At 50.8% G+C, this 25,983-nt stretch overlaps 1 protein-coding gene across 3 annotated transcripts in view; it reads left to right on the top strand.

Annotated features, from left to right (window-relative positions):
- Nucleotides 1–2,689: 2,689 nt before the first annotated feature.
- LOC107320997 (syntaxin-binding protein 4-like) overlaps nt 2,690–25,983 on the top strand; it is a 32,586-nt gene continuing 9,292 nt past the window's right edge. For 2 of the 3 annotated variants that reach the window (XM_015877454.2, XM_032447698.1), the window contains exons 1-12: nt 2,690–2,953; nt 9,485–9,558; nt 13,075–13,170; nt 13,876–13,945; nt 14,234–14,308; nt 19,605–19,690; nt 19,895–20,015; nt 21,670–21,811; nt 21,983–22,089; nt 22,504–22,660; nt 23,987–24,059; nt 25,859–25,956. In XM_015877454.2, the coding sequence (XP_015732940.1) occupies nt 2,886–2,953; nt 9,485–9,558; nt 13,075–13,170; nt 13,876–13,945; nt 14,234–14,308; nt 19,605–19,690; nt 19,895–20,015; nt 21,670–21,811; nt 21,983–22,089; nt 22,504–22,660; nt 23,987–24,059; nt 25,859–25,956 (1,167 nt within the window). In that variant the 5' untranslated portion in view covers nt 2,690–2,885. Of the gene's footprint in view, nt 2,954–6,775; nt 6,862–9,484; nt 9,559–13,074; nt 13,171–13,875; nt 13,946–14,233; nt 14,309–19,604; nt 19,691–19,894; nt 20,016–21,669; nt 21,812–21,982; nt 22,090–22,503; nt 22,661–23,986; nt 24,060–25,858; nt 25,957–25,983 lie in introns of those variants that run through there. The other variant, XM_015877455.2, reaches the window with a different exon arrangement.

The raw sequence follows: 25,983 nt of genomic DNA on the forward strand, positions 1-25,983 counted from the left end.
ATCTCAGTACGGAGCAGGGGATACATGTTGACACATGGGATGGTGGCAATTACAATGACAGGCACTGAACGACCACTGAGGAGGGCTCAGGGACATCCATGCTGTGCTTGGCATGGGGAGATCAGGGGGCTGGTGAGTCCTGGTCCCTGCAGGTGGATGGTGGTGTCCCCTCTGCATGGGGCCACAGCCCTGGACCTGGGACTGAAAGCTCAGGAGATGCTGAAAGGTCACACAGCTCCCGACCCGTGATGTAAAGGCAGTGAATTTCCGGGGTGTCATGTTTGCATCTGCATAAATATGTGCACGGGGTGCACCCAGAGCAGCTGCCTCCGATGGGCGAGGGAGATAATGTGCAGCTTCCGCCACTGAGGACAGGGCAGGGCAGGCAGCACCCTGCAGCTCCCCAGCACCGTATGGGGGTCTGTGCATGGAATGCACCCTGGGGCACCCCCTGGGCTCTCTGTGAGGATGGAGGTGGAAGTGCTGCCCAAAGACACCGGTTGCCTTATGATCCAGAGCAGAATCTCGCTGCCCTCGAAGTCCCCACTCAGTGTCACCCGTCCCAGGGTGGTGACAACACCCTTAGCAATCCCAGTGGGTGAGTAGGGGAGAGCAGCCCAGCCCCGAGCAGCCACAGCACCCCAACACTATGAGTGCTGTCAGTAAACCCTGCTGCCATCGCCCATCCCAGCTGTAGGAACCTGTCCTGGGGAGCACACCCAGCACTGCCCGGCCCCGAATTGCACCAGCCCTGGGAGTGGCTGCTGGGGAGGTTGGGGACCTTGAGGTGCCCTGGTGGTGGCGTGGGTGTCCCATGGCTGGAGGGTGCCCGATGCCCCCTGTGCTGCTCTGTCAGCTTGGTGCCCATCTGCATGCCCTCTGCATGCTGTGCTAGGTTCAGATCAAAGCCCAGCGTGGCTGTATGGCAGCACAGGGACTGTCCCCAGGATGTCCCTGCCAGCCCCAGGGGATCGTACCCAGCATGTCCCTGCTGGCACAGCTGGAGACGCTTTGCAGAGAGATGGGCAGACTGGAAAATCCCAGAGCTGCCATGTTGGCTTTGGCAGTGAGCAGCCAGAAGAGAATAATTTACATTTCTTGGGGATTTTTGTTCACCAAAGCCTTCTTCTTCTACCCTCTGCCTGTCACACCTGGGGAGCAGAGGGAGAGGGACAGCACAGCCAGCACCAGAGGACACCATGTCACTTTGGGGATACAGCACCAGTGCCAGCTGTGATGCCTCTCACCCAGAATCTTTGGAGCCACTTTGTCCATGGGTGTAAAGCTGAGCACCCCACAGATATCCAGGCCATGGGGATGCACAGTGACAGAACTCCCGTGGTGACAGCTGTGAGGGCAGAGGTTGTGCCTCTCCAGGACACTGTCACCGAGCCAGGAGCTGTCAGGCAGAAGGTTTTTGGCTCAGGCACATCCTGCACAGTCACTGCAAAGCAATGCTGAGCGTGCCAAGCCTTTAATTCTCAGTCTTCTTCTGGGGCTGCCTCGATAGTGCCCGAGAGCAGCGCCCGTGGGCTGTCCCTGGGGGTGTGGGTGCATCCACGAGACCGACTGATGCGTTTCCCAACTATAGGACTCACCCTGATCCCCAGCCCTGGGCCGTGCCTTCCCTGCTGCAGGGAGACAAGTCGGATTCCTGCACACTTACCAGGCTCAGCTGGGGGGGGGGGAACCACGCAACAGTTGTGCCCCAAATAATGTAGATGTGTTTACTTTTGTTTTTTGGCAGTGGCTGGGAAGGAGGTGATGGGTGCACGCGTCTGCAGCCCGGCCCTACTGCAGCTCGGCAACGCCTACAATCGGCTTTAAATAGTTCGATGTGCTGAGCACCGTGTGAAAGCCCGTGTGCTGGCTGAGTAATTATAATTGTGAGCAGCCAGGTGTGCTGTGAGGGGGGAACTGAGCTCTGGGATGTGCTGCTGGGGACCCTGGCTCCCCACCTTGCACTCCTGCTGCACACAGAGTGGTCAGTGGGCTGTGCCATGCTGTGCCAAGCAATGCCACGCCACACCAAGCCATGCCAAATCGTGACATGCTATGCCAAACCATGCCAAAGCATTCCATGTCATCTCAGACTATGCCATGTCATGCCAAATCATGCCATGCCATGCCAAACCATGGCACACCATGCCATACTGTGCTATGCTATGCTATGCTGTGCCATGCCCTGTTGGTTCATGCTGTGCCATGCTATGCTGGTCCACGCAGTACAACACAATGCTGTGCCATGCCTTACTGTACCATGCCATGCTGTTCTCATGCCATGCTGTGCCATGCTGTGCCATGTTGGTCCATGCTGTGCTGTACCATGCTGTGCCATGCCATTCTGTGCCATGCCATGTTGGTCCATGCTGTGCCATGCCATTCTGTGCCATGCCATGTTGGTCCATGCTGTGCCATGCCATTCTGTGCCATGCCATGTTGGTCCATGCTGTGCCATGCCATTCTGTGCCATGCCATGTTGGTCCATGCTGTGCCATGCCATTCTGTGCCATGCCATGTTGGTCCATGCTGTGCCATGCCATTCTGTGCCATGCCATGTTGGTCCATGCCGTGCCATTGCAAGCAGCTCTCATGCCACACTGTGCCAAGCTGTTCTGTGCTCCATGATTTCATGCCCTGCTGTACCACACTGTTTCTTTATGCCCTGCCCTGCTGTGCCACGCATGCTACTTCATGCCACGCCGTGCGGTACCACTGAACAGCGAGTATTTAGCAAGGGGGAGCCGGCAGAGGGGCGATCACATGTTCGCCCGCATGGGATTAGATGTGGCCGGTGGCGGCTGGGAGCCGAGCCCAGCGCCTGGTGTCGGGCGCTGCGAGCCCATGGCCCCGGGCAACCGGGCACAACCGCTGTAGGGCCCCGGATGATGTCCTACCTGCAGCCCCCTGGCCGGGACACGGAACGCTTCGATGGGCTTTCCCTTATTTACTGGTAAGCGGGATGGGATGCTGCCGCGTAGGGAACAGAGCTGCGCCCGGAGACCCGCGTCGCGTCTTAGGGAGCGGCGCTAAACCCACGGAGGGATGTGATGCGCTCATTGACCTCGCAGCTTTTGAGTGCTTAATTCTATCGATTTTGACAACGGGAGCCCCTCTCCAGAGGGAAGAGGGTGGCAGGGGAACGCTGCAGCCACAGGGAAGCACGCAGCAGCACACACTGTGGGAGGGCAGTGCATGGGGAGGGCAGAGAGGGATTGATTTATTTTGCAGACGGCAGCTGGGGAGCATCCATTCTGCTTGCAGAGACTGCGAGTGCTCCTGCTCCTCTTGCAGCCCCAGTCCTGGGATTTCCAATCTGGATGCTTCCTCTCCATGCAAAGCTTGGAAGGAGAGTGTCCATCCCATGCAGATCTATGGAGCTCCACTGGCACGGGCAGGGCTGCACCACCCGTGGCAGCGACTGCCCTGAGCCATGGGGTGACCTGGGGGCATCTGCAATGCATCCATCCCAAAATACAGACCCGGGGTTCCCTGCAGGCTGTGGCTGCAGGACGCTCCATGCGCGGGGCTCGGTGCAGATGTCTATGTAGGGCAGCTGGGAGCCGGCAGGAGCGCGGCTGCAGCCAGAGCCAGGGTTCAGAGCACGCAGCTTTAGCCGATTAACTGGGGGTCAGTGGGCCGGATCTGCACCGGCGGAGACTCGGCAGGCTCTTGGGGCCACCCCGAGCTCCAGTGCTGGCCAAACCCCAGCATCCCAACTAGGGACGAGGACCCTGCAGGCATCTGGGACCATGGATGTTTGTGGGACACAGCTGGAGTAGTCACTGAGGTGAGGGGTATGGGGTGCTGAGGTGGGTGCATGGAGTGGCAGCACCCCATGGGGGGCATGGAGAGGGCAGAAGCTCAGGGGGAAAGCTGCATCTCACCAGAGGGCTGCCCTGTCCCTCCCTTCTGCTTTTGGGAGCAGGAAAGGCAATGGTGTGGGACAGGCTCGTTGACCTTGTGGGTTGCATCCTGCTGCCAGTTCAGTGCCACCCATGGGTGCTGCAGTGGCTGAGGGTCAGGGAAATCAGGGTGGCACAGCACCCCAATCCCACAGCATCCCCACATCCCCAAGCACCCCCAGCCCCATGGGTCTGTGTGCTCCCCAGCTCTGCTTCCCACGCTGTGGGGTGATATTGCTCTACAGCTATTTTCTATGTGACAAATCTGTTCTTGTGTTGGGGTGTTGGGTCCAAACCTTCCCCAGCTTTGTGCCCCACAGCCAAGGGGAGCCCCTTACTGTGCCAGGGTTGGATCCTGTGTGCAATGGGCATCATATGCACAGGGTCTGTGTGGGGCTGTCTGGTTCCACTGCGAGCAGATGGTGGGGAGATAACACCTCCCCAGCATGCCGATAAATATGGCCTCTGATTAAAAGATTAATTTTACAGTTTGCCATAGGGATTGGATAAATGTGGTGTGGCAGTGGGACATCACCCTGAATGGTGGTGGCTCCGGTGCTCTGCACTGAGCACCCCTAGATGATCCTGTGGGCTTTGCCACATGGATCTGGTCCTCCTGAGCTTTGCCAGAGGGTTTGGTGATGGATCCTTAGCACACAGGGATGCTCACGGTTCGAGGATGAGGCCAAGCTCTTGCCAAGCTGCTTTTTGAGGTGTGGAGCTGCATATCTGCTGTGCTCTGCACTGGGTGAGACATCCTGTACAACTGCGATCCTTCCCCAAAGCCTTCATTTCCCCATCTCTCTGCACCCTTCTTGTTTCTCTCTCTCTCTGAGGACACACTGGGGGCCACCTGGGCTGGTTTCCTGCCACCATTCTGGTGACCCCCCCCCCATTAATTCCCTGCTCTGCAGCACTGCGGGGGCGGTGGTGATGCTCCCTCCCGCTGCCCACTCAACCACCAGCATCCTTCCCTGCTAATAAGTTTATAACCCATCCAATCCTATGACCGAAGGGATTTAGAGAGGCAGGGAGGCTCATAATCCCGTTAACCCTTCGTGGGACCAATCCCACTGCTGAGGAGTGGCTGCAGAGCTCCGTGCAGCTCCCATTCACAGCCGGAGCTGCTGGTGTTTCTCCAGCAGTGACTTTGGCACTGTGCTGTTCCCTCTTCTGTTCAGGCTTGTCTGTAACACCCCTGATTTGAGTTCACCTGAAACAGCTCCAGGGGCAGTGTTTATGAACACGGTGTGGGTGATGCTGTGGACACTTTGCCATTGCTTCTCAGCTTTACAGCAGCCGATTATCTCTTTTTTGTTTGATTTATTATCTACGTTTCATTGCTGATCTTCTAAGCAATGTTTTCTCATCAGACACAAACGCCTTTTCAGCCTACGCTGATGTTTTGTCATGAAACAAATGTGGGATCTTCATTAAGCACGAGTCCAACATCAGCTCTGGGGATCTCCCAAGCATCCCTTGCTCCCAGGGTGGGGATGTGGGGGCACAGAAGGGACTGCAGAGCCGTGTCCCATTGAGGCCACCCCTCCCACCTCAGACCTTATTACAGCTGCCTTCTGCAGCCTCAGAGTCGCTGCTGTTGAAGGACAGCTTTCTGCCTCTCCTTTAATTCCCACCCACACAAACCCTCCCAGACCCCATTCCTCCGCTAAGCCTTGATGCGAGGCTCCTGGTGGGAGCAGAGATACTGCCAACTCCTTGACCTGTTCCCAGGTCTGGCACCTCTGTCCCTCTCCTTGCCTGGCAGTAGGAGGAGGTGGCCATGTTTGTGGGTGCCACCACCCTATCCCACTCCCTCCTGCACCTCCTATTACCTCTCACCTCCTCCAGAAGCTCATCCAACAAGCAGGGCAGGAAGGAGGAAGCAGGAAGAAACATGGAAGAGGCCAAAGTGCACTGTGATGCTTTCCCAGAAGGTCCTCTCCAAAATACAGAGAAGTGGAGAAACCCACAGCAGGGGATTACACCCATTACACAGAATGGAAATTCTCACCAGTGCTGTTGCATTGCCATTCCATCTCATAGAATCATCCCATCATGCCCACTGACCATGTCTCTTGATGCCACATCCCCATGAGGCACTGAGTACCTTCAGGGGCAGTGACTCCCCCACTGCCTGTGCAGAAGGACCAAGAAATTTTTCTTAATACTCAACCTGAATCTCCTCTGGTGCTGCACTGATTTATTAAGAGAAATCTCCAGCTTGTGAGTCAAAAGGTTAATTCTGTGAATTAATCCATGAGAAGTCCCAGAGGACTTCCTAAAACTGTACAAAACAATGTAGATTGAATATGGTTGGAAGCTCTCTCTTGCTGTGACTGTCATATAACCTTGGGAGGGTAACAGATCAGGCACCAGATCAGCTGCCAAAAAGTCCTACCCAAGGCAAACACTGTGCTGGGGTTGCTCCTGGTCCCGAAGAGGCTGTGCTCTGCATGGGAGCCACAAAACTCCTTGGCTGTCCTTGACCAGTTCACTCAGGGTCAGAACTTGGTGCTGGGACCACCAAGGGGTGGATGGGAAGGTGGATCCCAAGCAGCAAGGTGGGAGGATATTCTTTGTGGAGCCTGCCTTTGGGTGCTCTGTATCCTGGTGCACCTCTGGGGGATGGCTGGAGAGGGCATTGCTAACAGGGCTCTCAGCATGGCACTGCACAGACCATCATGCTCCAGCTGCTTTGCTCCTGGTGCCACTGACTAAATCCTTCATGCAATGTAATGGAAACGTGAAGCCATGGCCTGAAGCAGTGATTGAGCACCAGGTGGGAAGGCAGGGCCAGCCCAGGGGAGCTCAGGTATAAGCAATACAGCTGAATGACCAGAAGGTGTGAAGCCAGGTTCCACCCCTTCCCAGACCTCATTTAAGGACTGGCAGTGGAGGTGAGGGTGTTTGATCTGGGGACCCCTGCCTACAAGGTCTTGTAAGCCTTCTGATGGTAAGCAGCTTCTTTCCCTTATTTCTAAGCCTACTGCTGTGGTATCTGAGTGGATTCTTACTTGCTGCAGCCTGGTACCTTGCTGTTCTGCTGTCTTGATATGCTTTTCATTGTGTGACCCTGTGTAAGTTAGGTGCTGAGTGACTTGCATTGGTGTATCACTAGGTGCATCTACATTTGGTGTCTAGTTGGCATTCTTTCTCTAAGAGATCAGAAAGTGGTTAAATGAGTTGTGTATGAGAGCTTTGCCTACTCAAAGGCTTTCCATGGGATTTTAGTATCTCATCTGCAGTCCCCTGGATAAAAGGCACTTGAGAACTATCCACACTGAAAACACAAGGAGATCTTTTGTGTTTTCCACTGTTCTACAAGTAGCTCTGCATTGCCCATTAAGGTGGCACATGGACAATGGGAACTCTCCCATTTGCTGCTCATCCATGGGAGTGGCATCCAGCAGACATGCAAATATTGGACAGAGGGTTTACAATGGAAGAAAGACCCCATTAATAGAGCTTGACTATCCTAGGGTGCAGTACATGCGCTGTGCCACCGATCCTGGTGCCTGTTGTCCCTGCAGGATGTGTTTCTATGTCCCACCATCTACAGATGTGTGTGGCTGGGGGTGCACAGCAGGATGGAGGCGGGGAGGCTGTTGGAGGGCAGAATGCCCTTCTGACCTCCTGATGGGCAGTGGGACAGCTGAACTCACTTCACATTAAGAAGGAAATGCTGTGGGCTGGAAAAGATACTAAAAGAAAAACAAACAAAAAACCTCTCCAAAACTAAACCCTTGAGTGCTACAATCTGTTACTGCTTCCAAAGCTTTGCTACAGACTTAAAGTCTTTAGGGATGCTGAGGATGCTTGTCCTGCACTGATCACTTCCCTTCATCTTTGTAGGGTATGTGCCTAGGGATGAATAATAGGGTGCTCCCAAATAATTATTCTACTCTTTTAATGGGGGGGGATGAGGGGTGTTCTGGAGCATCTCTGTTTGCCTGCTCAGAAAGGCGCTCACAATGGGCAGCGTTGGCTCTGTTTGGCTTGCATAAGCTTTAATCTAAAGTTGGAGATGTTTTTAGCTGATCTGTGTTAATGTTGGGTGGAATTAACATGCATACGGGGGCACCATGTGATCCCTGCCCTCCCCATTTTGCCTCGCTTTAACCGATTCCTGCCAAATCAGAGGCTGGGCTGGGTTGCCGCCACCAGCAAGATGCCCGCAGTCTCCGTGCTCTACAAAGGAGCCATCATCATCAGCAGGTGACACAGCGGAGAGGTCGGGGAGGGGGTGTGGGGGGGTTCTGGGGATCCTCTGTAGTGGGTCTTGGGCTCCTTGAGTTGGGGTCAGCATCTGATGGCATCAGCAGGCATCTGTTATACTGACACCTCTACCATTGTGTTGCGTTTCAGGTTGGCTTGAGCTGTTTCTTTTTGTTCCCGATGGTGTTTTCTCAAATATTTAATCAAAATTACTCTGGCAAACAGGAATGGTTGTCCTCGGTTGGGGTTGGTGTTGAGTTGGCCTCCCGGTCACCCTCTAAATACCATCTTCTGGCAGTGTGCAATGGGGCCAGCTGTTTGTCTGGGCTACTGAATGCATGGAACGTTTCAAGAACATCAAGGGGGGAGGTGGTTTGTAATAAGGATATTTTTGAAAGGTGTTTTGGGGGTTGATCTGAAGTCCTGGAGGCTCCTTCCCCTCTTGCTGGGTTCTGAGCTATGTGTTGTGTCCCCTTGTCCTCCATTAGCTGCATCTGGTAAGAATTTGGGACCTAATCTTGATTCAGAAGTTTGTTTTTGTAATCTTGATTCAGAAGTTTGTTTTTGTCTTGCAAATGAAATTCTAGGAAAAGGAGCATTTTGGAAGAGCAGCCCCACAGTTGATAATCCCATGCCTGGCTGTGGGCTGCTCACACAAAGTCCACTATTCCCATGGTGCAGCCTTGCAGAGCTGCAGCAGTGTTCTAAAGCCTGGCTTCGTTAAACCAAATTTATAAGTAATATAAAAGAGAGAAGGAAGAGTAGAGAGGGTAGAATGCGACTTGGCATGGGGAACGTGAAGATTTCAGTTGCTCTCTTCCCTGCTTTGGCTTGTGTTGAGAAACTCCCACCTTCAACCTGGCAGAGCAGATCCCTGCAGGAGGGGTGGAGGTGTGGGAAAACAGCCCCTGCCTCCTTGTGTTCTGCTGTGTGTGTTACAAAACCCCAGCAGTCGGTTTCGCCTGGTTTTCCTCATTATGGACTGTGTCTATTTGTGAAACTGGTATGTTCTCGGAGCACTGGTCTGGCCCTGATCTCATTTCCCAGAGCTGGACAGCTGTCCGGCCCTGTTAATCTGGGGTAATGAATCGCAGACAGGTCCATCAGCTTTGCTGGGTGGGGAGGATGATGTCCAGCACTGCACATATTCTCTCATTTAGCTGCATAAACCCCTGGGGGTGGCAGGGGGGCTGCATTTTGCCAGCATAGGCTTAATATATCAGTGTGACTCTCGGCTGGTGCCCCTTGGTCATCCCATGGGAATCCCTTGTTGTAGTGGTAGGGCTGCTGTGGGTTTGTTGGACACGAGTGGCAATTTATAGCAGCCCATGAAAGAATTATGCTTCTCATCTCTCTCCCAGGACTCTCATGGGACCATATGGGATGGATCGAACTGTGCATTGCTTTGAATTCTACGACTGTGCCAATGGACTGGGTGAGTATTCAGACCTCAAGACCTGAATCTGGGGAAGCCCCAGCATCCCTCATGTCACAACATTAGTGTTATGATCTGTTCCTTGTCTGAAAGGTTGGATGGGACCCTGGGCAGCCTGATCTAGTGGATAGCAAATGTACCCATGCAGAGAGGTTGAAGCTCAATGCTTTCAAGGTCCTGTGTAATCTAAGCCATCTATAACCCTATGAAATCTGGTATTGGTTCTTGTGTCTGTATGTGCTGAGCATTTGACAGCACCTTTCACAGCTGAGGCACTGAAATAAGGTCAACATTCTGATTAATTCTCTATTGTTGAGCAGCTGCAGTGCTGATGTGTGGGAACCCTGGGGTAGGGTCTGAATAGGATTGAGGTGGGAAGGTTTATCACACCTTTCTGCAGGTCTTGCTGATTTCTCTACATTAAAACAAACATAAAAAATTCCAAGCACTTTCTATGCCCATGCCAGTGTCCCGGCCCCAGGAAATCCTGGAGATGGGTCTATCTGAGAGCAGGCTGGATCCCATTGGAAACTCCAGCCCAGAGGTATGAGTGTGAACACAATGAATCAGCCATCCTTTGTAGGCACCAAACATCAAAGCAGAGGGAAAAGGGAAAGGAGATGGTCATACCCATCCAAACGTGAGAAACCGCCTTAGGCTCATGGAAGGCAGCTGCAAAGGATCCAGTACAGCACCTCCTTCCACCCCTGTGCTCCCAGCAGCAATCAGCCTGCAGAGCTTATGGGGTCCCTAGATGACCAGCTGGGCACCCAACCCAAGAGTCAAACTCCTCAGGCTTCCCAAGACCACCTGTTAATTAGAGGTTGTTCCCAGCTCCTGGCCGATGAGGCTTTCCTGGCTCTTCTCTCTTGGCCTTCCACTCATAAGGCCCATGGGAACTCAGAAATTTCTTTGCTTGCTGGCTATTTTAATATCAGGAGGTGTATTTGGTTGATGAGTTTGGTAGATTTGGTTGAGTTGATGGGTTTTAAAGGAGGAGATCCAGGAAAAGCAGCCTTGTGCTGTGCTGCTGGTATGTGGAACTGTGTGGGTTTTCCAGTGCCATCACCACTTTTCTCCATGCTTCTTCCCTGTGGATCCAGGTGTTTTTGCAGCCTGGTTTCTGACAGGCAGCACCAGCCTGCTTGGTGCTGGACAAATGGGTCAGCATTTGGCCTGAATCTATGGGAACCCACTTGTGAACCTGGGCAGGAGTTCAAAGGGGTTACCTGGCGGCACCAGAACCAAGGTTTGGTATTAAAGAATGGTCATCAAAGGGAAGTGATGCTTAAGGAGCATTTCTTAGAAATGCTGAGATCCCATTAACTTGACCTTCATCTTCTTAGGACAGGGAAGGGAGCAATTCACCTGCAATCTGTCCCTTCCTCCAGACAGAAGGAGTTGGCTGGGGCTGCAAGATCAACAGAGGGATTACGGGAAATGTAATTGAACATTGCTAGCTTAAGCACAAAGCAGGCAGGCACAGCCTGTGCTGACAGCCAGGGCTGCAGCACGGTCCTGCTGGGGCTGGTGTCCCCCTAGAAAGTGAATTTCACTGGTGAGGTGGCAGAAGAGGGTTTGGGTTCCCATGCTTGGAGCAGACCCCATGCTGCTGGGATGTCCAGGGATGAAGGCTGTTGGGCCAAACAACCGGATTAGCCAGAGCACCCCTGACCCGTGGTACAGAGCTGCCTGGCGAGCCAGGAGCAGGTGAGATTATAGGGCTGAGAAGTTGAGAACTGCAACACTGGCATTAGTGGGAGCAGGATTAGATGCAGCTGGGAAGCTCGAGAGTCTCAAAAATATATAGGATTGCTAGGTATCTGGAGAAAGCTTTATTTTGGTTTGTGTTAACTGCATTCCCACCTGGAATTTCCCCGTAAGTCTTTTTTTCCTACAGAAGAGAAATGAGTGGGGTCACCAAAATTGGCTCCTGGACCTCTGCCAGAATAGGAAGATTAAAGACAGAGATCTAAAATAGGCTAGATTATCTGGCCCTGAGTATGACTTAATAAGCATTATACCAGGACTTTGATGCTGTGATAATTAAAGAGCCGTTATTTACCTAAACTTGGTTTCAGATAGAAACTCAATTGAAATAGGTGTTTATAAAACATGAGGGTTCTCAGGGATGTTAGCCAAGCTGTAGAAATCCCAAACAAAGCCCTGAGGGGCAGCGGGTGGTGGGGGCTGAACATCACACCTGCTCTGGGCTGGGACCCCCATATGGGACAGGTTGTGTTTATCACTGCCAGCTTCAAGATATCCCATTGTTCAGCACCAAACTCAGGCCTGGGTATTGACTCCTTGGTGCAACACTCTCTTGGTTAAGGAGAGGAAAAAAGGGGCTTGGGGGTGTTTTTTTCCTCCTTTGTCGAAGTTTGAGAGTGGCTCGGAGTAATGCTGTGAGTAATCACTGATTTTAATAACAAGATCGGATTTTCCCCTGACATTGTTGGGGATAAAGGAGGATTTGTAGATAGTTTGGCTATATTAAGCCATTATTACAATTGAGTTGCAGACACAAAAGAGAAATGAGTCATTATTCAGTTGATACGTGGGAGGCGGTAGTGAATGGGCATCATGGTGATGCTGGAGGCATCTGGTCCCACCCCCCTGCAATGAACAGGGACACCTACAGCTCCATCAGTGCTCAGACCCCATCCAGCCTGAGCTTGGATGTGCGCAGGGATGGGGCTCCATCTCTGTGCCAGGGCCTCACCTCCTGTATCATTGCCTGGGAGAAGCAGCAATGATTGCATGTGTACGTGGCTGAAATGTAAAATTAAGATAATCTGTGTTTTATTGCAGTTTTAACAGGGATAGCTGGAAATTGCTGGGCCCCTAGGGCTTAGGATACAGTGGGCACAGAGCAGTGGGTAGACACTGTGCTGCTGTCCCCAGGAGGTCCTGAGCTGGGGCCAACACTAGGGCATGTCCCTGCTGCTGAGCCACTGTCCTCAGTCTGCCCTCCTGGCCACAGCAGCAAAATGCCCGACCGGCGGGTCCTGGGGCAGATTTGTTAATTAAAGCCAGGCTTTTTAATCCTTCTGTCTGCAGCCTGTATCTTCCAAGTGGGATTTAATGACAGTGGGTAAATAAGACTCTTGTGCCTCTTCCAGCTTATGTGTGCCAGCGGGGACATGGCCATGCAGTGCCAGCCTGTGGTGAAGGCACCCGTGGGGCATGGAGAGCTGCACAGCCCCAAAAGCCACCCCTGTGCTTTACCACAACAGCACCCAATGAGTCTCATCAGGGGCATATACAAGGACAGAATCACTGCCCTTTCCCAGCACTGACCACTTTAACTTCAAACACTGAGTTTTCAGTAGTTGGGAGGCAGTTCCTCCTTGCTTGAGAGCCCCTCAAAGTGGAGGAGTTGCTCCCAGGTGCTCTTGGCCTCTGTTCTGTATTATTATCCTACTGCTGGTGTAGGTCTTATCACAGATATGGTTTGCAACAAGTCATAGATTCAAGAGGCAGCTGGTTCATGCCTTTGTGCTTCTCCTCCTCCAGGAATTAAGGTGATCGGTGGCATCAAGGAGCTCACTGGAGAAGAATATGGAGTTTATGTCAAGAGGATCCTGCCAGGGGGTGTTGCTTATGCTGATGGTGAGTGAAATATGGAAGAGGGTGGTTGGAAAAGCCAGAGGATGGTATATTCTATATGCTGCTTTGTTGGGCATTTTGGGTCTTTCCTCCTGGATTCCCCAGTAGCAGAGTTGGGTTTAGTGATGATAATCACTGCAATGAAGGAGAGCAGCCTTTGGGCTCTGCAGCTTTTATAGGATTGCTTTGTGTCTTTAAGCCAAGCTCTATCCCCACCACATGAAGCTGACTCCACTTCTCTGCATGCAGTGATCGCTTGCGATTGCGTGCGGCAATGGGATGACTTTTTCAGCTCAGTGGGTATTAGGCAAAGGGTCTACGGAGTTCAACTTTTAGAACTTAATCCAAGAAGATTTATTTTTTTTCCCCCCAATGTAACAACATCATTTTTCCATCCAAAGCAGAAAAATCAGGAACAGGTGGAGGTGCCACTTGTGGGCTTTTTCCTTGACCTTAGATTGAATTGAGCAAAAGTTTTATGTCATTTTTGCCTGCAGCATGGGAGGCCTCTGATGTTGGCAGAGTTTTACAGGGACGTGGTAGAAACTTCATTTAGGGATACCTTGAAAAACAAGTTGGATGAGCATCTTGGAGAGACCCATGCATATTTCATTCTGTCTCTGAGCAAAGGCAGGAACAGCCCAACCTCTCTAAGTCCCTTCCAGCTGTATTTTCTGCAGGTTTTTATCCATTAGTTTTCTCTTCTAGGGCGCCTGCAGCCAGGAGACCAGATCCTGGAGGTCAATGGAGATTCTCTAATTGGGGTTACCAGCGAGAGGTATTGTATCCAGACAGAAATCTTGCATTCCTCTTGGTTTTGTGTGATTCTGTGAAGTGGTTTAGGCTGCAGGTTGTGTGAAGGACACCAGGGCATTGCTTTGTCTGTGCTCTGTTGCAAACAAAGGGATTCTGCACCCTACATTCTTCCCAAGGGCCAACTTGGGAATCATCAAATGAGAAGTTTGTGTGTGAATATAGACTGGTTTAATGTGAGCTTTGACATATGGCTGGGTGAGCACAGTGCAGCCCCACTCTGACATGGCACATTGTGGTTCTTGTTCCACAGGGCTGTGGATATCCTGAGGACAGCATCAGCCACCAGCCACATGCGCCTTCTGATAGCCCGCGATGATGATGCCAGGTGAGGGGTGGCATCTTGCATTGGGAGGGTTGACAGTGGCATTTGTTGGCACCTGGGGGGCATTTGCAGGACGGGGCTTCAAGACCATGGTAAAGATAGAGGTGGCCAGGAGTCTTTGGCTGAGGGCAGGATGGGCATGGGAAGGCTCCTCCAGCTCTGCTGTGTGGTGTTGAGTTGCCTACAGCTTATGGCACCCCATACAGAGCTCTGGGTGAAGATGTGCAAGGACAGTAGGAACTTCTCTTTCCTTTTCAGTTGGTTGCATTGAGTCTTCCTTCACACTGCCTTTCCCAGTGGATTCCTCCCTCCCAAGGGAGGATGTGTTGTTTCTCTCTAGAACCTCTCCCTTTGAGGTTTTGCTTCCTTTAGAGGTAAACTGAGGCACTGAAAGGAGAAAGAAAGAGTTCATTTTGGTCTTGGCTGGATGATAATGATGGTGGCACAAGGGCAGGATTGTGGAAAGCCAGGTCTGGGATGAGATGCTCACATCTGAGGGGGGATCTGGTGCAGCGTGCTGAAGCATCATCTTTTGGCACATGTGGGACATTGAGGTGCACCAGGAACCACAGACGTGAGCTGAGGGAAGGCCAGGTGCTGTCATGGGCTTTGTGCTGCAGGTTGCCATGTTGCTTTCTCAATGCACCCATGTCCCATTAGTGTAAGAGACTGTGTTTTCATTTCTTATCCATTAACAGCCATGGAGCATCACCCCCTTAGCTCAGCAGTGAGAGTGCTGTAATGACAGGGCTGAGATGCATTATATTCTGGAGGAAGGAGTATTTGGTATTAATGACAGACTACTTCTTTTATTGTGCTTTATAAGTGGAAATTGCATCCTAAATAATGACACAAAGCCTGAGTCCCTCAGTAGGTGCCGCAGATGCTCTGGCTGAGGCCATCAGGTTGCTATAAACAGGGACACTCAGTTCTTCATTGACTTCTGTCTGCTCTGAGCTGCTCAGGCCCCTCGACCTCACCTCTTAATATTGTAAACTACAGCAGATGGTTCTTTAAAGCATCCCCACTCGTGGCTCTGGCTGCAGCTCCTGTGATGCAGTGCAGAGCCTGGCTGGGGGCAGGCAGACCTCCAGCACTGTGCTCAGCCTCCGTCTGCTCATCCGTTAAATCTACATAAGGTTACCCAGAGGGACAGGGGGAAAAGTAAGCAGTTTATTTATGGTGGGTTGGCTTTGTTTTTGGTAAAGATTTGCAGAGATTTCGCTTACATAATAATCTCAGAGATGAAGCATCTCCAGGATGAAGGGCTGTGGAACAAGGAAGGAGGATTTTCCTCCTTCCTACCTACTCTTTTTTTTCCTTACATCTGCCTTCATTTTTACAATGCCATGTCAGCTTTCCAGGCCATGGGCTGAGCACCACCCTGCAGCTTTTCTTTGCACAGCGGGGGAGGAAAGGCGATGGCTCTGGATTTGGAAGAAGATTTGCCCTGCCTGCCAATTTTCCCCATGACTCAGCTGAGTAGCATTTTGCTGTGGTTGCCCTTGGGTGAATTTGACTTATAAACGCTATTATTTGTCCCTGAAGTTAATTATAAGCCCCAATTACCTGTGCTGGTAATGGATCTCAGTCCTGGCATGTATAAGATGCGTGCTTTCGGCCTGGAAAATCAGGCATCCTGCAGAGAGCTGCAGTAATGCTAGGGCTTGGAGCAGAGCATTCAGATTTAGAGCTGGGCGCTCTGGAGGACAGTTGGTTCTCATTTCATCTGTGCTCCTTTTTGGCTAATGAGGATAATTTTATTGCATACATGTAATCATTGTTTATTCATCCTCAGCCCCAAAGTTACAATAGCTCCTTGTTTCCGTGGGCTGTGCTGATACCATGCCGGTCTTTCAGGTTTATCAGTGTGAGAAAGCCTTCCTGTGCTGCACCTCCTAGCACAGCATAGCTGGTGTTTGGTCACACATCTGAGCACGATGCATGCGGGTCATCTTGTCAAAAAACGGGCTGATGTGTTAATCATGCCTTTCCATATGCAGTGATTGCAACACACATAGAGCATATGTGTGGTGATCCCCTTAGCCTGCAAGCTCCAGCTGTGGGTGGGAGCTTGCTCCTGTGGCTGCTCTCATAGAATAGTTTGAGTTGAAGGGACCTTTAGAAGTCATCTGGTCTCACTGCATGTGATGAACAGGGACGGTCATAGCTCCATCAGGTGCTTGGAGCACATCCAGCCTGAAAATCCTCAGCAAGCCTGACATCCCAGGCTCTTTAGCTGCTCTTAAGAGAGAAGCACATTCTTTCATCCCAAAGCCACGATGCATGTGTGCCCACTGCTGCTTTCCAGGCACCTGTGTGGATCCATGGATACAGATCATTGCCCACCTCAGAGCTCAAAATGCCACAGCTGCTGTTTGATGGGTGTGAGAAAACAGCCTTGCTGGCTGCTTGCATCATGGTTGCAGCTCTTTGGGTTCAGGGTTCCACTGCCCTGCAGGCTTTATTTATTGAGACGCTATTAATGAGAGCAGTGTCCCAGGCTCCTCTCTCCCCAGTCTTAGTTCAGGGCTCAGGCTTCCAGACGCGGTGCTCTCACGTCACCTTTGATGTTGGACTCACCCTTTGTTCTCCCAAGAACAAAAGAGCAGGACAAAAAGGTATTATGAGATAAAACAGCAATATTCTGCGGGAAGATTGACCCCCTGCTGCTTAATCTACTGCAAAGTCAGCCGCAGCTGGCTGCTGCTGCATTGCCATCATCAACTCCACGCTGCAGGGCTGAGCTCTGTGCAGGGCAGCCTGCCCAGCCTAACCTTGTAGGCCTGCAGGGATGGGGCACCCTGTGCCAGTGCCTGTCTGCCCTTATTGTAAAGAACTTCTTTCTTAGATTGAATCTAAATCTCCCCTCCTTTAGTTTGAAACCATCTTTTCTTCCAGCAGACCCTGCTGAAGAATCTAATTTCTTACAGCCCTTTCAGACACTGAAGGGCTGCTCTTGGGTCTCCCTGGAGTTCTCTCTTCTCTAGATTCTCTTCTTCAAATACAATACTGAGTAAAGGGCAGTGCATTGCTTGCTGCTGGGATAGCCTTCAAGTTAATCACATCTTTAGGCCTTCATGGAATTGCTGTTTGCAGTATTGACCAACAAAGCAGGAGCCAGGAGGGCAGCGTGTGATGCAGGTTGTCACCTGTCCCTCCAGCAAGCAGCTGGGCTGGACATCTCACTTTGTAGATGAACAAAACTCAAATAACATAAAAGAATGCCCCAGCCTTGCCTGCCCTTGCTCATAACAAAGGGTTTGACAGCACGGGCTGTTGATTGGGCTTGCATTGTTCAGCAGAGCTAAAGAACACAGGAGCTGCTGGACCAGTTGCATTTGCATTGACTAAGGAATTTGTAGCCATTGTTTTAAGTTCATAACCTGTCCCATGCTTTGCTGAATTATTATCTGGGGAAAATGTAACAATGGATGACCACAGAAACACCCAGCCCAAAACAAAAAGCCAGCTGCTGATGGCTTGGTAATCACTGGAAATAGCATGTTAGCTTCTAGCATGTTAGCCCTGCCATTACAGTAGGTCACAGAGGGATGATTCCATCCATCTCCGCGTGAGTTACCAGGAAATGGGGATCCGAATGCTCTATGAAAATACAGGGCTTTTATTGGAAAAGTGAGGAATTTCTGCTAAGGTAAAATCCATTCATGGCTTATCCCAAGGAAAGCATAGGATGGGGAGTCAACATTCTGCTGCTATAGGATCTATCCAAGATGTCTTTCAACTTAGTTCATGTTTCAGTGTTTAATAATAGAAACTACCAGCTGGAGTAGCTTCATGAAAGTGATGTTTCCTGGCAGGTCTGTACCCCAAGAGCTGAAAAGCTGCCCTGACCAAATGGCCAACACGTTTGGGTTCTGGTTAACCACGTAACTGCTCATCTTCCTCCTCTCTGAAACATGGGAAGAAGATGTGGGTTTGCCATCAGCATGGTACCCATTGCCTTCCCAAGCCCCAGTGAGTGCCTATAGGATCTATCTTAGCTGTCCTTCAACTTATTCAGTGCTCAGTGCTTTATTTCAATGGATCTCCCACTTGAAATAGCTTTATGGGAGTCAAGGTTCTTGAACAAACCAGTTGCCTTCTTTTAAGGTCATAGGTTTGGTTGACAGAGACAACAGTGCCAATGCAAAATATCTGGATTCACTGAGACGTTCCACTAAGTGTTCTGTGATACTTGGATTTAAAATTAGCATTAAAAGGAATGATTAAGGCATACATCTGATGGCAATACAAGATAAGGCAGGCATTGTGCTTTGAAGTCAGGTAGAGAGCTGGTTGTTAATGGGAAGGCTTAAATTACTGAGAACACTTCCAGCAGGATCCTGAGGAGCTGATGATTCACTCATCGTTTTATATTGTTGACTCTAACCTGGCCAATAACGCACAGCATCTACCATGGCAGAGCGTGCCAATGACACAACGTCTGTCGGTGTGCAAGAGCAGGCTGCTCGGTGAGGAAACTGCTGCTGCAGTGGCTTTCCTGCAGGTTGTGTCCTGGGCAGGACTGGCTGTTAGTTGTGAGAACTGGCTGCTCATTGCTTGGCTTTTCATGTGGCTGCGCCGTCAGCCGGCCGCCTTCCCATGGGGATTCCCTCCTGCCTTCAAAGCGGACACCTAACGCTGTCTTTGCCACAGAAGCACCAATTTCAGGGTCTCTCCTCTGGCTGTAATGACACCTGGAAGGAATGAGTCAGCCCTGGGACTTCTCTCATTGAGTGAAGGTTGACTTGGCTGGGAAGCATTGGGTTATGAAGGGAGGGGATGGCACAGGAGCAGAGCAATGGCAGCTGCCTTGCCCAAAGAACAGACGCAGCATGGATGGGTGCATGAGGCTGGTGCTTGACCCCAGCATCCCCTTATCTGTGCCCCCTTGTCTGAACGGATGTGAGAGGCTCACAGCAGCTCAAAGAAGGATTACAGAAATGATGCAAGAGCTGGTAAACGTGGCTAATGGTGGGTCTTAATGGCTTAAGATCTCCACATGTTCTGCTTGCTGAAAGGAAGGTTGCAAAGCAACACCTCTCATACACGAGCAGTCAAGGCTCAGCAAGGACCTTTGGGTGTTTTCAGTTTCAGCCTGGCAGCAAAGCATTAATGAAGGCAACCTCTTGAGATTGCAGGCTTTAGGTGTGAGAAAGCTCTTCCTGCCCTCCAATGCTGGAGGGAGCCAGCCCTATGGGCTTGGTAATAAGTCACAGAGTGAGGGCACTGCTGTCACATAGCGGGGTGGGAAATGGTCAGCAGCTGCTGACCCATCTCATGTTTTCCTTTCCAGGAGAGAGTTCTCAGAGCTGCTGGAGAAGTTTGGCTCCCAGAGCAACACCGGCTCCGCACGGAGCTCACCAGTCCTACATGGTGGCAGTGAGTACCAGCACCAGCAGCTCCATGGCTGCCTTCAACCCTCTGTCAATAGAGTTTTCTTTGTCTCAGTGCTATTTTGAGTGTGTTTTGGTCTGATTTGGTTTGGGTGAAGGCTTGGAGGAGGTGATGTCTGAGGATATCAAAGCAGGAGGGTGGTACTGAAGATTTTCTGTTCCCTGAACTGATTGTAACCTTCCTCTTTAGGTCGGTACCTGGAAAGCACATCCTCAGGCTCCTCCTCACGCTCCCAGAGCCCGCTGCTGCTGAGCCCAGCCAGCTCCCACGGCCCCTTTGTCGGCAGCCCAGCGCATGCACCCCACACACAGTAAGTACAGCCAGGCCCCATTGTGCCACGGGGTAGTGATGTATGTACAGTAAAAAGTGAGAAGCTCCAGACCACTTGCTGGTCAGAAAGATGCCAACATATATCTAGTACTGTTTTGGGTAGAAAAACTACACTAACATGACTATAGTGTTCAAAGGATGGCTTGTTCATCTTTATGTCTTCTGTACTATTGAATCAACGTGATAGTTTACTGTTATAACACCAATTCCAGAGTGTCCCCTAGCTGTCCTTGTCACAGCAGTAGCTCTCCTCTTCTTGGCAAGTCTGTACCCCAACAGCTGAAAAGCTTCCCCAGCAAAATGGTCAACACATTTGGGTTCTGGTTAACCACACAACCACTCATCTTCCTCCCCTCTGAAACATGGGGAGAAGTTGTGGCATCCCACCAACCGTGAGGACGGTGCCCATCACCTCTCCAAACCCCACTGAGCACCTCTGTGAGGCCACTGCTGCCATCACAAGGTGCCTGAAGAGCACATTTCCCATTGCCCTGCTCCTGGCACGCTGACATGGCACAGCGAGACAGTGAGCCATGGCCACCTACAGACACCTTGTCCTTTGGCCTTGGGAGCGTTTCCTGGAGTGTGTGTTTTCATGTGGTCATCCGGCCCTTTCATATTTCGCAGGGTCAGAGGTTTGGGCAGGCTGAGCTTGTTTTTGGCCGAGTCTCCTCACTAGGGTGTGTGGGGTTGTCCTTCGAGAGACGCACAATGCAAAGGGTGTCAGCGGTGCTGGAATTGGGACCGCTGGTCCCCAGGGCCCACAGCTCCTTTTCCTTTGACACTGTAAACAAGTCAAGTTGCTGCTGCTGTGGAGAATCAGGCCTCTCTGCAGAACCAGTAAATCCTCTTGCTAAATATCAACCCTTTATTAGGGATTTGCAGAGCACAAATATTTGGCACCAGAGGTTTAAGCTGCTTGCACAGAGTTGAGAGACCCTTTCAGAGGAGAGGCCAGCTCATCTCCTTGGCAGCTGGTTTGGATAAAGCAGGCATCTTCCCTCCTCAGTTAACCCCCTGCATTTCTTAGGGCAATGATTTTTCATAAGGTTAAGGAGGCACACAGTGAGCTTCACTTTGACTCCTGCTATGGATGCTTAGTAGTTAGCCAGCCAATCTGTCTGGTGATTTAGGTTGGATTTTGAATGATAACCTCATTAATTCTTTGTGTGCTTTGGGCACAAGGGTGCAAAATCTATACTGGCTAAAAGTTTAGTTTCTTCTGTCTTTTAAAGCGCATTTCTTTAAATGAAAACAGGTATTCCCCACATTCAGGATTAGGCAAGGCAATTATCTTCATAATGATAAACAACATCTGCTGTGAAACTGGTGTCTTCACCTCCTGCCTCCCACGTGGGGTGGATGGATGCCCCATCCCTGGATGCATTCAAGGCCAGGCTGGAAGTGGCTCAGGGCAACCTGGTCTGATTGGTGACCCTGCCCATGGAGGGGGGGGTTGAAACTGAATGATCATTATGATCCTTTTCAACCCAGGCCATGCTATGGCTTTGATAAAGAGATGCAGAGGCAGAAAAGACCCTATGCTTGAAGAGAACCAGGCCAAATTCATCCAGAGACGTGGTGAAATAAACCAAGGTCACCTTGAGTCACCTGCTAACCTCTCTCCCTTGCAGCTGCTCCATTGAATCAGGAATCCAGAGTATTTCTATAGCAAAGTCCTCTGGCCTAGGGCTGATGGTCAGCGGTGGAGCCAACAGGCCTGATGGACCCATGGTTTATGTCCAAGAACTTACACCAGATGGTGACTGCTACAAGGTAAGTCAGTGTAGAAACCCTCAGTGCCTCTGAATAGCTAGTTCTAGAAGCTTTAGCTGTTCTGAAGCAAAGGGATGAATAATGCATTACATAGACTAATGGAGATTGTACTGCAGGAGAAGGTGCTGGGCAGAGGGACATTCTTTCCCAGTGCTTTTTCTCTTTGTTTAGGATGGTCGGCTCCGACCCGGTGACCAACTCATTGCTATCAACAGAGATTCTCTGGTGGGCAGCACACTGGAAGAGGCCAGAAAAATTATTGCAAAAGCCAAATTCAGGTAGGCGTGCAGTACATCTCCTGTCATCAACACAGTGTAACAGTCCTGGGGAGAAACCCTTAATGTCCTGCCAACCTTTGGCTTCAGGAAGCAGAAGGCTGTTTGTGTTTGAATGGCACTTCAAAGTGCCCATGACCCAAAGAAAATTTGACAGCCCAGACCCCCACAGAGTATAACACAGAGCTTCCCAATGCTCTGTCCTTGTGAATATCCCATATCGCTGCCCAGAAGGGTTCTGGTTTAGAACTTAAGCCCAAACAAGCAACCTGGCTGGTGGAGATCCCCTATGCTGGTGTGGATTCCATTGGCCTCAGTGAGATTGCCCTGTAGAAAGAACCACGGGCACAAAAGTTTCACAAATTTCAGCTGTGCTTTATTCATTCTTAAAATAGTCTCTATTTGTTGCTCTTTCAGACATGAGGGAAACACAGAAGTGGCCTTTATTCCTGGAAGGGGACGGTTACATCCTGGACTGTCACCTCATAACAACATCCCATCGCCACCACCACCAAAGGCTGTGGGAAATGGGCTGAGCTCCTGCAGACTGAAGGTCCACGTGAGGTCCCCAGAGGTAGGCTGAAAATTCAGGTCTGAGACCACAGTCCTGTGATCTTCCTTTGATCAACAAAACCCCTTTTTTAGGGACCTTATAGCGCTCTTTCTGGACTGGGAACAGTCTGTAGCATTGACGCATACGTCTCTGTTTTGCAACTGGGTATTTTAAAGCTGAAATATTGTGTCTTCTGTCTTGGGTTTGGGGCAAATGACAGGAGCTTTGTCTCCAGAGCTTCCATCCAGACCTGTTTCAGGAGTGTCAGGTTTAAAAAAACAGCAGTGCCTGGATAGCAACCTGCATCTCATTCCCAAGCCACCGTAGGGCTGGAAGGGATTACGAGAGTCAGTTTGATCTAGTTTCCTACCTAAGGCAGGAACAGCTCTTTGTTCTTAAAGACTTCTGATGAGGACAAACCTGTAGCATTCCTAAGCAGCCCATGACTGCTCCTTGCCAGCTTAATGATAAGACAGGCTCACGCTTCCTTGCTCTACGCTGTGTTTGCTGAGGTGAGGGCTGGAGCTGTGCACAGTGATACAGGATTTAACCATGCATCCGCCACGATAATTTAGGCCTGTGGCTGGGCTGTGTGCAGTTAGCATTCCTTTCCTGGATTGTTGCAATGCCTGTTGTATCGCCCGCCCTTTTCCACCTCAAATACCATAAGAAAAGGCTGGATGATGTTTCCTTTTGTATGAGCATCATTCCCAAAAGGTTTTCCTTTCCAGACCCTGTGGAGACACAGACTCACAAGGATGCCAAGCACACGTTGCCTTTGGCTGTGCCAGGCTGCAGACATGCTTATGAAAGTTGGCCTTAGCCTATATATACACATAAATATACCTTTATCATCCAGCTTGTGTAATTCTATGTATGTGAAAACAAACTTCTGGCTGGAATTACATTTCTCCTTCCCTCGCTTTGTTGCTAGAAGATGGAACCCCTAATGATGGCTCAGCTCAGCTGGGCTGTGGCTCCTTTCCCTTCATCTTCAGGCTTCAGCCCATGAGCTGATAGTCGAGAAAGGGTGGGCACACAGCTCTGCTTCCTGTCACACTCATTCTGAGTTATGTTTGGGGTGACCATGGTCATAATGAGGAACTCAGCGGTGTTCTGAGCACAGGGGCTTAAGGAGAACCCCTATGGAGAAAGCTCAAGAAGCCAAACTCATCCTCAGCTCTTAATTTCAGCTAGAGCAAAGATGAATTCACATTTTCCATGTGCAGTTGCTTTGGGATGGCTCAGGGACAGCTGGGTTGCTCCCTCTGAGCTCCTCTGCTCTGTATTTACACCTCCAGATTGTGCTCAGTGATTCTCTATACCTTCTTTGTCTTCTTTTTCTAGAGCAGACATGAAAACCATTTTCCTGTGCCTTCTTTGTCACCAGATATCTGCCCACCAGAGCTCACTGTCTCAGGTAATAGCCCTGCTCCTCGTTAGATCTGTGTTGGCCACAAGCACAGCTGTGGCTCCTCAGTGCTGGGGACAATGAGATCCACTTCCAGCAGCATTTATATTACTGTAGTGTAATTTGATGTTGTGATAACGACACTGACCCCAGTAGTAGAGAGGGAAGGTGGTACACCCAATAGGTCGTTGTTATGCTTGTGTTGATTTGTCCATGATAGCAAAAGTTTTTACTAAGAGGTTTGGAGGAGTGCTGTCTCCTACTGGCAATAGGAAACAGTGCTTGTCCCATGGGATTGTTTGCAGCAGCACCTTCGCCCAGGTGCAAAGATCCTTGCAGGCAGCATTGCCTTCTGATGGGAAGGAACAAAGAGTTCACCTCAGGTGTTCAAATCAAAGTTGCTTCTAGATGAGACTGTCAGATTTCTCACTAAGTCCAGGCTTCATTTTTGCTTGCTTTTTCATGCTGTTTCCTCCCCATGCTCTGAGCCCACTGTGAGCTGGTAATCAGGTGGGACAGCCCCAGGGGACTGGTGGGGGGGGATTGAGCTCAGATCCCCATGTAGCTTCACCTTTCCATAAAGGAATCACAGGGAGCCTAATTTACACCCATGATCTGGGGCCTGGGAAGGTTACTTTCAGCAAGATCCCATATATCCTTGTGTTACAGAGGTTACTTCTACCTGGAAAGGTGGGCTTTTACCATGGCAGTGAGTCCACAGCAGGCACAGCCTTGGTTTCAGGGAGGCTTTTATGTGGCCACAGCCAGCAGTCATTGCTCCTGGCGATGGGGAGCAAACCACCCCCAGGCCATGGAGCAAAATAGTGATGACCTCATGGCTTCCTGCCTTAGCTGGGGGATTTTATTGCACACGTTTGCTTTGTGCTGAGTGCTGAGAAAGGTTTTGTGTTGGTGTTGTCACCCCTGAAAGCAGACAAGTGGCTTTGAAAGAGCAGTAAGCCATGCTCAGAGCCCAGGTCAGGGCTGCCTGGAGGTAGGAGCCCAGCAGACAGCCTGGATATCCGCATGTCCAGTGCTGACAGCAGAGCCTTGCTGAGCTAATCCTGATTAGCCATGCTCAAAGGTAACATCTCTGCCCTTGAACTTGGGGAGTGAAGTGCCAGTGGCCAATCCAGCAGCCCCATGTGTTACCTCTTCCTGCTTTCCAGCTGCTGCCATTAGCAGAGCAGATGAATCTCAGGATTAGGATGAGGCTTGTGCCTGTCGGGCACCACTGAAAGGCTGGGCCAGAGATGGGAGCCCAGTCTGTAAAGCAGATCTCAGGCAGGAAAAAAGAACTGGCCCTTGGGAGAATCCTGTGCTGCTGGCACAATGAGGGACTGCCATGCTGTAGGGTGAGCAGAGCCACCCTGAGCTTCTCCCAGGGGATGTTGTCACTTACGGACATGGTTTAATTGTGGGGTTTCTCCCAGGGATGAAGGAGCACAAATGCCATAGCAGTGTTATCTATGCCCTGCACCATCAATGAGCTTTGGGGACAGCACCTGCAGGGAGCAGCCAGCTGTCAGCAGAGGGTTTTCCCCTTATTGAGATAGCATCAACCTGCACACTGCTGCCCTTTCTCCTCTTACAGGGATGTTTCAGCATCCAACTTCCACCCCATCAGCCTGCCTGGGAAAGGAGCCCAAGGCCTTTTGCAGGCCTGGGCCCAGATTTAACAAATCCTGCTCTTTAGTTGTGTTCTGCTGCATCCACATTCTACTTTATGTAACCTGAACGTTGCTTCACAGGCACTTCTTTCCTCTATCCAAGCCCTCTTCCATTAACATTTCCCCCTGGTGTTTCAGCACCCTGCTCAGCCCCCAGCCTGAGAGCAGCCACGGGCTCCAAACCCAAAGTAGCACTGGATCCTCACATTCGCCTCAAGGATGGCAAGCTGGAGCTGGTGAGTGCATGGTCCCAAAGTGGCATC

Source organism: Coturnix japonica, chromosome 14 (genome assembly GCF_001577835.2).
Source record: "Coturnix japonica isolate 7356 chromosome 14, Coturnix japonica 2.1, whole genome shotgun sequence".
In the NCBI taxonomy this organism is placed as follows: Eukaryota; Metazoa; Chordata; class Aves; order Galliformes; family Phasianidae; genus Coturnix; species Coturnix japonica.